General features: G+C 43.1%; 1 protein-coding gene across 1 annotated transcript; it reads left to right on the plus strand.

Annotated features, from left to right (window-relative positions):
- The first annotated feature begins 222 nt into the window (after nucleotides 1-222).
- Nucleotides 223-6,634, plus strand: bmp2b (bone morphogenetic protein 2b). Its single transcript, XM_059355695.1, has 3 exons — nucleotides 223-607; nucleotides 1,493-1,860; nucleotides 4,992-6,634. The coding sequence occupies exons 2-3, from the start codon at nucleotides 1,506-1,508 to the stop codon at nucleotides 5,903-5,905; spliced, it is 1,269 nt and encodes a 422-aa protein (XP_059211678.1). The 5' UTR covers nucleotides 223-607; nucleotides 1,493-1,505; the 3' UTR covers nucleotides 5,906-6,634.
- Nucleotides 6,635-13,822: the final 7,188 nt, after the last annotated feature.

Raw genomic sequence — 13,822 nt, forward strand, 5'->3', positions numbered from 1 at the left:
TGTGACCAAATCTTATCAAAAGGGGGTCCGTGGCTCTAATGTGTGTTTATTTGACATCGTTAGACATGAAAAAGTTTGGAGCCTCCGGGGTAGAGGTCCGCAGGAGGTGCTTTATAGTAGACAAATGATTGACAGCCCCTTGGTGACATCACTGTACGACAAAAAGAGTCGCAGGGGGAAGAGAAGGCACCAATCAATTCAACCACTACGCTGTGGCGCACAGAGGAGAGGCGACGCGCTCCCCAACTCGAAGCAACAAGGTCCGAGGAGCGACACTTGAGTGCGCTTATCTCCCCTAAAGCCAGCTCCGCTCAACTTTAGTCTCTTTTAAAGATGTTCAACCAAGATGCTTTATACTTAGATCGGTCCTGCCTACGCGAACCCGCTTCCTCATAGACTTAACATAGTTTTTTTTCTTCTTTCCGTGCTGACCAAGACCTAACCCGAATTTGCAGCTGGTGAGAATATGTGCGAGAGGCGATCGGCGAAGGGCATGGGCTGTCTTTGGTCCCTCAAGGAGAAGCAGCGTGGATTAAACACGAATTAATGTGGAATTTATCGGAGCCCCAAGGTGGAACGACGACCGGACACAGCGCTTCCTTGTCAGGTAATATGAAACTGATGCACTTTGATCAACTATTAAAACCTATTTTTATATAAAGGCATAAAGTATAGATGAACTTGCTTCATGTGGAAACGTTTACTTTACAGCTGGAAATCGACAGTTCTACCACCACAGGCTTATAGGGTGTGTGCGTAAAGTTGAAGCGTTCCTATTTTGAACCTCGGGGAAAACGTAGTGAAATACAGTTAAAAAGTTGTTTCTTTGGAGGTTGCGCGACTCAGATGATATTTAGTTTTTGATGTTTTTGATGTCCTGTCCCGGGCTACATCTGGCTCTGGTACGCACGTCAGATCTAACACCTGCGAGCCTCTTGAAGTAACTCTATCCCTTATGATTATACATGACCGTCAAAGCCTCTGCAAATAGACGCTTGTAGCACCGTCTGACTGCCTCTCCTGCTGCTCTCTATTCTAACTCTTTCTCCAACATTCTTTCATGCGTCTTGTGATCTTTCGGGCCACGCACACTTGCATTTCTTTTCATAAACTTATCTCTTCTAATTGAAGACTCTAGTCAGCAGTCTCTCCCGCAGCTTTCTTTGATTTGTCTTCCACCGTGTCTTTTCCCCTTGTTTTTTTTTTTTTTTGTTCGACTCTTTCATAACTTGATATTTTCATGTTTCTGTTCATGTTAAGATCAATCTTGTGTTTCAGTCAGACGCGCTATATTGCCGGCGGGGTTGTTATTCACAGCTCCCTTTTTTGTTCTACTTCAAAGTGAAGAGGTGTCTTCCCTTTTTAACCTGCTCTCCTTCAATCATTCCTACTGTATGGGGGGATCACACACAGTTTGGAGAATGCTGCAGTGAAGCGCCTGCTGTCAATACCTCAGCGCCAGTGTATTGACATAAACCAACTTTCTCCACAGGGACTGACTGATCATGGTCGCCGTGGTCCGCTGTCTCATGGTACTGCTGCTCGCTCAGGTGTTGCTGGAAGGTGCTACGGGACTTATCCCCGAGGTCGGCCGGAGGAAATACAGCGAATCCGGGAAGCAGACCCCCGAGCAGTCGGAGAGCTTCCTCAACGAGTTTGAGCTTCGGCTTCTCAATATGTTTGGACTGAGGCGCAGGCCCACCCCGAGCAAGCAAGCCGTGGTGCCGCAGTACATGGTGGACCTTTACCGCATGCACTCAGCGAACGGAGACCACAGCACTAAACGACCCAAGAGCATGGGGAAGCACGCAGAGAGAGCCGCCAGCAAGGCCAACACGATTAGAAGCTTTCACCATGAAGGTATGTATTAGTGACATACCTTTACCTGTCAGCCGGAGAGCTCCTCAGACAGCCCGAACCTATATTTAAACATGACTCAGTGCGTCAAGACTGAACTTCAGAGTCTTCACTGTTTTATGGAGCGTTAGTCATTTACAGGTGACACGCGTCAAAGTTATTTGTAACCATTTAATAAGTTTGCTTGAAACTCACTGACGCGGTTTACAAACAAGCATCTCATGCACAATTAAATTAACTCTCATATATGTAGTGATGCAACCTTTAAGCAAACATCCCTCTGGCGCAGCTGTCACTGGCTTCAAAAACATCAAGGGGCGGTGGTATCCCTGGGGTAATTTGTTTCTTAATAATTGATGGTGTTTGCGTGGGCTCTGAAAACAGTTTTTCCAGACACGCACCACAGGAGCAGGATAAAGGGCGGTGTGCCTCTGCGCAGGTGATAGTCATCACCCTGTTACTTCAATAACACAAGACATGACATTATACTAACACGCATTATGACAAAGTCATCGTGTCAGACTGAATTCTGAGTCATTTCTAACAGGACTGAAATTAGTCTTTGGTAAGAAAAAAAAAATAAAAAAAAGAAAGAAAAAGAGGGAGGAGGGAGGAGGGGTTGCGCGCCTTATTCTTTCCAAATCACCCCTCTCTCCGCGCTCTGCGCCATTACGCACGTTCCAATAACACCATAATTGCTCACTTAGTTTATATGCTGGATACGCGCTGATTGTTGAATTCAGTGTTTCAGTTCAATTTAATTTTACCTCCAAGTGAACATATGCTGCTCATATGAATAAGTCTCCCTCAGAGAAGATAAAGTACATTCGTCCACCAGTCATGAGTTTACATAATGTTCCTAATGAAGTGGGTTATTTTAAGTAGTCTAAAATAATTCAACAGGTGAAATTTAAACATACCTAATGCTTTATTTATTACATTTACTTGCTGAGCAGCAGAGGGTTGCACCTGGTCATAATATTAAAATGATTTATGTATGATAAAAAATAACATTTACTGTCAAACATATAGCAACTCTGTATCTACCATCCAATTTCCTACGGTCCATGTTCCAGTTTTTTTACAACATACAAGTTACTGAGTCCATAGGGGCTCTACACAGAGTCCTTATACAGAGTCCTAAGTGTTTGAGTGGGGAAGTTTCCATCAGGGGTGAGTCAGAGGGGTGGTTGAGTGGTTGCTTGGGTGCTCTCCAGAGGCCTAGTGCAATGACACCCAGTGGCTACACTGACACACTACAAACAAGCCTGGCCCGGGCAGCCAGGCTGAGTGACTGCTCCCTGCCCACTACTGGAAACCTCTGCACCAGGCCAGCACACACCTTGACACCACCGGCCATTACCAATGTGTTCAGACTGTGTTTACATATGCTCCCCTGGCTCTTTCATCCTATGCTAACAGAGCTGCGGGGTTGTTAGTCTTCCCATGTCAAGAGAAGTGCAATTGATGGCTGCTCTATATAATAAGCATGTATCTACAGATGTAAGCACAGCACATCAAAGCAAACAGCTCCAATCATTCATCAAATCTGCCCGCTGATATTAATTTCACTTGGATAATTAGTTTCACTCCTATCAGTTTTCAAAAATAACCATTTTCCATGCCAAATAGAACATTTCCACTATTACACAGGAAGTGGCTGCTCTGAGACAGGTCCGTGATGAATGACCCAACATTAGCCTTTATCTTTTGTTTTGGCATGCAGCGCAAAAAGAAATTAGGAATGTTGATACACTCATATCTGTGGTTCACACGTTTTTGACAAGCCTCGACTTGTTCACACAGCCCGTTCCTCAGAAGGGAGAGAGTGAGAACGCCGCTGCAGAAGAGAAACAGAGAAAGAGTGACAGAGAAGGAAAGAAAAGAGGATTTGGGGGCTAAGAGAACAGAGGGAGACGGGGATTTGGGAGCTGAGGAAGGAAAGAAAGAGAGGGATTGGGGACAGAGGAGAGGGAACGAGAGACAGGGGGCTTTCCCACATCAAATGAGGAGTGATAGGCCTAATTGAGGTCTTTGTGCCTCTGGAGGGAGGTTTAGGATGAGATGGTGGAATTTCCTAAATGCCTCCTTTGAAACAGCACAGAGTTCAAAGTTTGTGTTTATTTTACCACACCAAACAGATTAAAAAAGTGTGTCTATACATCATCTATGAACTTCATAAAGTACAAGTTCAAAGTGGAGCCGCCTCAAAGAAAATTGCAGCTTTTACTAAGATTTCTGTCATTTACGATGCAATATAGAGGGGAATACCGATCAGCTAAAGTATATATCACCTTCATATTATGCTTCAGGACATTTCTAATAGATGTCTTAAATGCACTTTCAGAGAGGAGAGCGTTTCCAGACTTGAAATGTTAGCTATAAAGTTCACAATACAACATACATAATATGAACACGTAGCTTTCCATTTGTGAACTACAGGTATAATAATAGCCTCCTTTGTCTTCTCTTGTTAATGGAATTATTAGGTTTCACAATGCAAATTTTGCCAGTGTATTTCAGAGCTGGCCAGTTCTATAACAGTTATGTTAGAATGTATGTAACCAGTTTTATTTTGATTTCCACATTGCACTATTGTTCATTCTTATCTTTGATCATTCTTAAATATATGCTACCACTTTTTTTCATTTGCATCTAGTGGGAATTTAGGGTAGCAGCCAATTCTCATAGGGCAAATTTGCTATTTAAAGTCAGGCTGACAAGCATGTTAGATCGTATCTGCTGTCATCTAGCCAGGTAAATTTATGAGCATGACACTAATGAGCGTATTGAATCACTGTGAGAATATTGAGTCATACATGCAAAGTGTTGATGCGTGTGTTATGCCTGTGTGACAATGGCCCACACCCACTCAACATAACCACGTGGCAGCTTGGCTGGCTGCACAGAAAGAAGGCTGCAAGTTGTGTGCGAGTGTATGTGGGAGAGAGACAGCAAGGGAAATCGTGTAAGAAAACACTGTTCCCCTGCTAACAGAGGATCCATAACGCAGGCTGGGCTTTAATCATAGATGTTGTTGCCCATTCTTGTACCATGCATCAACTCTTTGTTTCATCCTTGGCATGCATTTCACACCCATATCCTCTTACACTATGTTTGTCTCTTTCTTGTAGAGTCTATGGAGGCCCTGGCCAGGCTGAAAGGCAAAACGACCCAGCAGTTCTATTTCAACCTCACTTCTATCCCTGTTGAGGAGCTCATCACCTCTGCAGAGCTACGTGTCTACAGGGATCAGGTCATGGAAGCTGCACCCTCCAACAACAGTTCCAGAAACAGCAGCACCAGTGATAGCGCTCCTGCTGGTGGCTTCCATCGTATCAACATTTATGAGATATTCGGAGCTCCTGCCACTCAAGGTGGGGAACCTCTGGCACGTCTGCTGGACACTCGGCTAGTGCAGGACTCTTTGAGCCGCTGGGAGAGCTTTGACGTCAGCCCTGCTGTATCTCAGTGGACCTCTGGGAAAGGTCACAACCATGGCTTCATGGTGGAGGTGCATCACCCGGAGGAGTGGGAGATTGATGGGGAGCATGCCCATAGACGTAGTAGGCACGTCAGAGTGAGCCGGTCCCTGCACCAGGACCAGGACTCGTGGCCTCAGGCTCGGCCTCTGCTGGTGACGTATGGCCATGACGGCCGTGGGGACTCAGTTCTCCACACACGGGAAAAACGTCAGGCGCCAATCCGCAAACAGCGCAGGAAGCACCAACACAAAGCCAGCTGCAAGAGGCATGCCCTGTATGTAGACTTCAGTGATGTGGGTTGGAATGAGTGGATAGTGGCGCCCCCTGGCTACCACGCCTTTTATTGCCATGGGGAATGTCCGTTCCCCCTAGCAGACCACCTCAATTCTACCAATCATGCCATTGTGCAGACGCTGGTCAACTCAGTCAACTCAAACATCCCCAGAGCCTGTTGCGTGCCCACTGACCTCAGCCCCATCTCCCTGCTCTACTTGGATGAATACGAGAAGGTCATCCTGAAAAACTACCAGGATATGGTGGTGGAGGGATGTGGCTGCCGGTGAAACATGGACAGTGGTATGGATAGAACGAGAAAGTGGGCAAGAAAGACTGAAAGAGACATCAGAGGTTATTATGGACACCCGGTTTCCCAATGAAGACGTTTATTTATATGAAAGACAAAACAGAGCTATTGTGGAAGAAGAAAAAAACTATATATGAATATATTTATGTCTACGTAAAGTTGGGAAAAATAAATATTTTAATCAGAGGAATATTCCTTTACTGGTTTTGAAAATGTATTTCTGATGTACATTTCGAAATGGGTGCAATACCACATGAAGTATAATGCTCAGATTTTTATTTTGTATTTATTTCTATTATAACCACTTTATTTGTAAATAAATACTGTGTATTTATCGTGAAAAAAAACGTGGTCACTCCAATTTTCCAAGATCAGCTGCAGTGAACCAGTTTACCATTGTTGATGTATCTATGTCAGGGGCCAACATGTGCGGCTGAAATGAATAACAGAGTTTCAAATTCTGACAGAAATTAGCTGCACAAATATAACACATGACAACACGCTCACACTACACTGATTGCAAACCAAGCATTGAACTCTTTTGGTAAATGTAATTGGAAACCAACAACAATAGAAGCGTAGAGAGGAAAGTGACAGAGCGGGGTCAGGGTGCCGCTGGTGTAATGAACTGCAGTGGGGTGTAGGGTCACAGGACGGGAGTGACAAGTTACAAGCCCACAAATGTGATAGACTCCCATGGGAGGATTAGAAAAACACCAGAGCATGTTTTCATGCAATACATGTCACTGCAAAGATCCCTGGGAAGGTTCAGCTAGAAGCTAGCTTCTATGTTTTTTTCTGAATATTAACCGAGGGGGGAAAATGTGAATCTGCAAGGCTTCTGAGGAAGGTCTGACAGGGCACAACGTTTATTTATAGTGAGATTTGAGACTTGCAAACTGTGGCACACCAACATTCTCTCAGCAAGAAAAGAGCCTACTGGCACTTTAATTAATATAGACAAACAAACACACACCTGCACCTGTCCACATACTGCACATGCTCAGACAGATTCACCCCCTCTTCAGAGTTTGGCTGCCTTTCTTTGTCGTCTCTGAGTCATAAAGCTCTGATGTGTTTCGGCACTAAAGTAAAAAAAAAAAAAAAAAAGAATATAGGAATGTTTCACAAAAGTACTTAGCAGCAGCAGATAATGAACTGCAACACAAACAATGCCAAACACTGACACCAAAAAGAGCTTAGGAGTCATGTTTTATTCACTTAGACAGTGGGGATGACTGGCTGGCAAAAACAAAACATATCATATGTTGCAGCAGGACAGTTTGAAGCATGACCACCTGAGTCAATATCTTCATACTGCAATGTTTTTCATGGAAACAGCGTAGTATCTAGACCATACTGAATGGACTAAAAGTGCTCTAGAAAGACACAGATGAAAGTTTATAGTGTAGCCACAATAGCAGATCAGATAATGAGAGGGAGAAGAGAAAGAGAGAGGGAGAGTTTTGTGGAGTTTGACTGACTGCTTTTTCTGCTGTGTTTGCATTAGAAAGGGTTTGGAGGGATCACAAGGCAGCTCAAAATGCTCTAAATAGAATGTTTTTTATGTGAGCGCACATTGGGACCATGGAATGTTGGTTTTCAATCTCAGACACATGCATACGCTTGCATGGAAAACCAACGTGGTTGTTTTTTCAATCATCTATTCAAGGGTTTCCTGGTGGGCTTTTTCTCTTCAAAAAACAAATGTGCATTGAACAAAGATACGCTTGTTACTTATATAGGAAATGTAAATCAAAACATTTAGAAAGAGCCGTGAAACTTTATTCACGGTCAGTAAAAACATTGAAATGTCACATTTTTTTCATGTGCCTCAGATCATATCTGTTTACCCATTCTTATCCGCCAAGGGTGTATTGCACCCTTCTACTAGATGATGCAACTATCCAATTATTTTATACCCTCCTAACACACACACACACACGCACTTGCACCTCCTCCTCCTCCTACCACATTTCAGCTCCAATCTTCTGCATGTGTTATTTTATTCTACCTTGCATCTCCACCCCCCTCGGTCCCATCTGGTGTCCATTTCTTCTCTGTGGACCCCACCATACCACAACCCTGCACATGGGCTGCACATACCTCTGCCAGTAGCAGCACCATTTTAATGGACTTCAGGAGGAAGTCACTTCGCTGGCACACTTAATGAACATTTGATAAAAAATGAACACTAAAAACCATAACCCCAAAAAGTTTCTGGAAATTTTTGTGTTAAAAAAAGCATTAGTTTTAGTGGTTGCCTTTAGTTCAAGTCCATAAACCTTTCATTGGGTTGGGTGGAAATACTGCTCCCAGGGTGGGTGACACATGGGTAGCACTCCTGAAACTCCCCTCCTGCACCCCATCCAAGCTGAATTGGGTTCCAGTTGTACTGTGAGTTGGCCACTGTTCCTCCAACTTCTGGGGCTTCTCATTTTAGAGCCACGCTAGAATCAGGCTGCTCCTCAGGGACCACTCTTAAACTTCTCACTAAGAGCAGGAGTCAAGGGTCAAAGTAATAAGGACCTATTATCTCCGCCATTACTGACTGACTTCCAGGCTCATCACGGACTAGTGACTTCGAGTGTGGTCAGCCACTGGTTGGGACCGAGAACGTGTTTTCAGCATCCATTCTTTTTATCCAGCTTATGCACAACATGGTTTCTAAAATCATCTATTTTAAGGCGCGAAAGAATTGATGATGAGCTCAAAATTTAGTCTGTGTATTCTATGATCTAGTTACAAAAGCAAAACTGTGAGATATGTGTTCTTGGCAAGGTCCTCTTCACCTGCTACACAGACCTCTGCAAAGTCACTCTCTGAAAACAGATTTTCCCCTTCCTTCTCCATGAACATCTGGTAAATCTGTTAAAGGTGTCCTTCGCTGTCTTTGTTTACGCACAAACACACAACAGAGCAGCCACAGAACTGATGAGCATAACACTGGAAGCTGGGACCTACTAGCGTGGCAAGGCTCATTCGTTTTGCTTGGTGCGCAGCAAACCACACCAAAACTATCTGCAGTTCCAAACAACCCAAATCATAAGGGTTATAAAATCAGATTTCCAGATTTCTGGCTGGCCCAGAATTGGAAAGTATGTGGCGTGCAGTGTATCTTTGATGAGACAGAGGGCTCAGTCACTATGGGAGATCTCGACTGGCTCTGTGCCAAGCTGAGACACGAAAATGTAGAGAAGTGAAGAGAGACAGTGGCCACTTTAGAGTCTTTTCTAACTTTGGATCTTTTCTCCTTCATGTGCTGCACACACTAATTTTAGAGGTGGTGCACATGGTGTTTTTTTTCTGTATTCTGAGAACAGCCAGCGAGATGACGTCCAGCATAGCTGAGACTGTGGCATCTGCGCTGCAGCTCTGAACACATCAAACAGACGGGCGTCCACAGATTCAGGAGCAGAGCAAATATGGAAATCACTTTTCCAGAATGACTGCACGGATGATTGTGCTTTAACATATATACAATCTTAGTCTTTCATTCTTCCATGTGCATTTGTCTGCACGTTGAAGCACATATGACTTAAAGCATATCTGTGAGCACACATGCTACAAATGCACTAGTTTTAACTGTTGAATCTACGTATGTTCACACTACAAAAGAAGGCATGTAGCATATGAGGGCAAAATGACTAAAAACTACTGCTAACTTGCTCCTGAAATATGTTCTGCTACTACCATTACTGTAAGAGCTAATCATCCATGCAATCACAGTGCAGTTGGCCCAGAGTGACATGCTGAAATCATTACCTCTGGCTGGGACTCAATGGAAGAGACCATTATATAGCCTTATGCTCAAAGCAGAATAGTCTTGCAGTTAAGCTACAGTACAGAGTTAAAAGCCTGTCTGCCATTATGATACTCTCGAGAACAAGCCAATGAAACCTTAGCGGATGGACAAGACCTTAAGCCAGACACTTTTTATCGATGGACGATGGGGGGCAGCAGCAGGAGAAACAACAATCTCTCTTCGAAAGACTTTAAATAACTCACACATTTCTCATGATACCTGGACACAGTTTGCAAAACTCTCCCTATCCTGCTCTCCCTCACTGTTTTGGTTACAGTAAATAACATGACATAGGGAGAGGGAAAATACTGTGGGATTTGGAGTTATTAATCTTAACTCAAAGATAATTAATTTTCCTTTTCATTCTGTTGCTAACTGTGATTAAATAGGAATGGGCTTCAGGATGTGTACCTTGCACTTTCCACAGAGGATACAGGAAGGAGTTCCATATGGACCACATATGGGCTTCTAAAACAGGCTCGAGGATGGATTTGCCTCTAGACACTGATCTAAGGTCAGTGTCGTGTTTACTCCTCTGATGGTTACAGTTAGGTTTGGGGGGAAGGGTGAACCCGACTGATCCTGGAACCTTGCCGAAGGGCGTCTCCTGCACCCCGAGCTTGAAAGGGGTTGTGTGGTTACGGGAGCGGCCTCCATCTTTGTAGCAGGAAGTGAAGAGATCAATCAAAGGGAGCTACATGACATCCCCCAGCATGCCTGTTAAATAAATGTCAATCTCAAGAACTGTAAATCTTATGTATTACCACGCATAGAGCTTCAAATCAGCACTGTTGCTGATACAGAGCTGGCAAAGAAAAGAAAGAGCTCAAAACTCATCTGTTCTGCCGATTATAATTATAATATATTATACAATTATAATATAGCTACATTATAAAACATAACACATTCTTCCTCTGTCATAGACACGTCAAAAATATCAGTATCTGTATATACATATACATGGTTGCCCATAAAATTGGAATAATTTAGTTTTCAGACACAATACTCTGTTAATTGTGGTTTCATTTTCATTGTGATATGTTTGGAAGAGATTGATTAATAAAGTTTTAATAAGATATAAATCACATTGTCAAAATCACTTCATGGAAAGAGGTGAAAAAAATATGCCATTCCAACTACATGGGCGACTGTTTATATATGTGTATAAACATATACTCGCCCACAAATATATACATATATAAAACACACTTACACATACACACACATATATATAAAGGTACAGTACAGGCCAAAAGTTTGGACACACACCTTCTCATTCAATGCGTTTTTCTTTATTTTCATGACTATTTACATTGTAGATTCTCACTGAAGGCATCAAAACTATGAATGAACACATATGGAATTATGTACTGAACAAAAAAAGTGTGAAATAACTGAAAACATGTCTTGTATTTTAGATTCCTCAAAGTAGCCACCCTTTGCTTACTAGAATATAAGACATGTTTTCAGTTATTTCACACTTTTTTGTTAAGTACATAATTCCACATGTGTTCATTAATAGTTTTGATTAATTTACAATGTCAATAGTCATGAAAATAAAGGAAACGCATTGAATGAGAAGGTGTGTCCAAACTTTTATGTCCAAAATACAATGTTTATGCAGTCCCAATATGAATATTGTTGTAAGCTAAATTAAATTATTATTCAGTAAGTTTATATGACCTCGTTATTTGTCCTTAGTCCGAATATGGCAACAACCCATCTGCAACGCTGCCTGGTTTATACCACAACGCCTCCCCCTGTCTGCCGGTTGCAATGGAGATAATTAAGATAAGGAAGGGTTGACTTCTGTATGACCACAATACAGTTCACGTCTCTGCAGTTTAGGATTACAGAATGGTAACGCTAATATCACTGTCACGAGTTGCAAAGTGTTGATGCGGCACCTTGAGGAGCTCCAGGCCTGGAACCAAGTCCACCAAGCATCAGTTGATCCCTAGCTATGAAAGGAGACCTGTTATGGAGTTCAGGGTCTCACTTGGTGGTCTATGAGAACAAGCTGGTGCTGAACCTTTTGTACTTATAGCAGATTACCAGGAGGCTGCTTCCAGATGCAGTGCACCAGGGGAAACAGGCTCTCTTTCCCTGGGTGGTATGGGACAAATCCATTCCCCACACTTTTCTCATTAGCGTAATAAGCTTTGTATAAACCACTGGACTGACAATGTCAAGGACACACGCACCATCCATCCACTCATCCATCCATTCATCCATCCATCCATCCATACAGTACATCTGTCACAAATCTCTGTGCTGCAATGAAGGTTGAAAAACATTTAGATGAAATGCTTTTAAACACCTGTTTTGACTGTCCAACCTGAATACATAAATTATCTGTGCCTCAATTATGTGCTGCATTGTATTCATATTGGTTTTCCAAATAAAAGGTTGTGTAGGAATTGTATAAAGTATACAAAATTAAAAGGGAGCTGATAAATGTCATGCATTGCTTTAGTACGGTGGTATAAGGTAATAGTTTTCCATGTCCTACTGTTGTTTAATAAGGAAGCTTCATCAACCTGATTGCAGAGGGAGATGAGAGAAGCCTGTTTATGTAAAGAGCAGGTCCACAACCTGAGGGCCCCAGCCAGCTCAGCTACGAGGTGTAACTCACACTCCTTCACCCCGCTCTCCCACAGCCTGTCAGTGGCATGGCAAAGTCTGCCTCACCAAGCTTCCTGTGACTCACTTCCTGTCCCGGCCCTGCACCTGCACTCCCCTGGGTGATGTCATGGCAGGTTTTCCTCTTGGAGTCGCACTACTGAGCACACTCCCCGTCTGGCATAATGCGCACATGCATGCGCGCGTGTTTATGTGTGTACATCCATCAGCGTGCCTGGCTCAAACATCAGTCAGCGGACCTGCGGTGAATGCGGCCCTTCATAGCTTTAGTGATGACCTCTTCCGTGAGGGAAAGGCTCTGCAGAGTAGAAAGGCACATCAAACAGACGGGAGGAAGAGGACAGTGGTAAATGGAACATGGATCCAGTCCCAAAGCTGGATTACTGTGATTTTTTTCTCCTTCGCTTCCTTTTTCTCCATGATACAAATATGTCAATTTGTTGCCTCCTTGTGTCTGGGCATTCAATTACTTGTCAGAATCCTTTTGTGATTCCTTACTGAGCTTCACATAATGAAAACTTGACCTTTATGAGAAAGGAGTAGTTCTGTTTTCCAGTGAGGAGAAACAACCTCTAGATGTCCTCAATATCTGTAGGAATAATTACAGTAGGCCTTTCTACCATCGGTGACCGCAGTGAAAATGATAGATTGAGGGGAACACACTACTTGGACAGGCCCATGAGTAAATGGAAATATTGTATGAGAATGAGTGCATACTTTTTTCCCTCATCCTCGGCCGTTAGAGGTGATGTTTTTTTTTTTTTTTTTTTTTTTACTAAACCAAACTTTTTTATGCTTTTTTTCTCCCTCAGATTGAATGTGTATGTACGTGAAGGGGCAGGAAATGCCTTACAGCTCCCATCAGCAGAGGAGAAACCCATTTAAGGTCAAGGGTCGCAAGAGGAAGGCAGCAGGAATATATCAATATTCATTTCCTTTTCTGGTACATTCACAGACCGCTTGCTAGTTTCACTCCTTTATAGAGTGTGTTATGGATCATTAGTTCTTGCTCGCTGCCTGTTGACAACATTAGCTGCTCTAATGGTCGTCTGTGGGAAACTCAGCACTGTGTTGCCCCTTTTGGTGTGTGCATGTATGTCACATTCATCTGGATCTGGTGCTGATAAATGGTATAGACCAGAAAGAGGCCAATGTGAGAGAAAAGGAAGGTCCAGTCCCACTCTGGTTTTCTCTGACATCCACATCATTTCCTCATGAACGGACCCATATAGAGTATGTTGTCGCCTGTTTTGGACCAGTCTTGGTGAAAATGTAGTTGTGATACACTATTATTAAGTATCCACAGTTGTGACTACGGAAATTGATAAAGTATACTTAGAAATGTCTTTTCCTCATTAGAATGGGCAGCATTTAGAGGGCCACAGTTTACCAACATTCAGGGGTTGACATTGGACTGAATCTCTGTACTGTCACTGTGCAAACAGCGGG

This window comes from Centropristis striata, chromosome 18 (assembly GCF_030273125.1).
Source record: "Centropristis striata isolate RG_2023a ecotype Rhode Island chromosome 18, C.striata_1.0, whole genome shotgun sequence".
In the NCBI taxonomy this organism is placed as follows: domain Eukaryota; kingdom Metazoa; phylum Chordata; class Actinopteri; order Perciformes; family Serranidae; genus Centropristis; species Centropristis striata.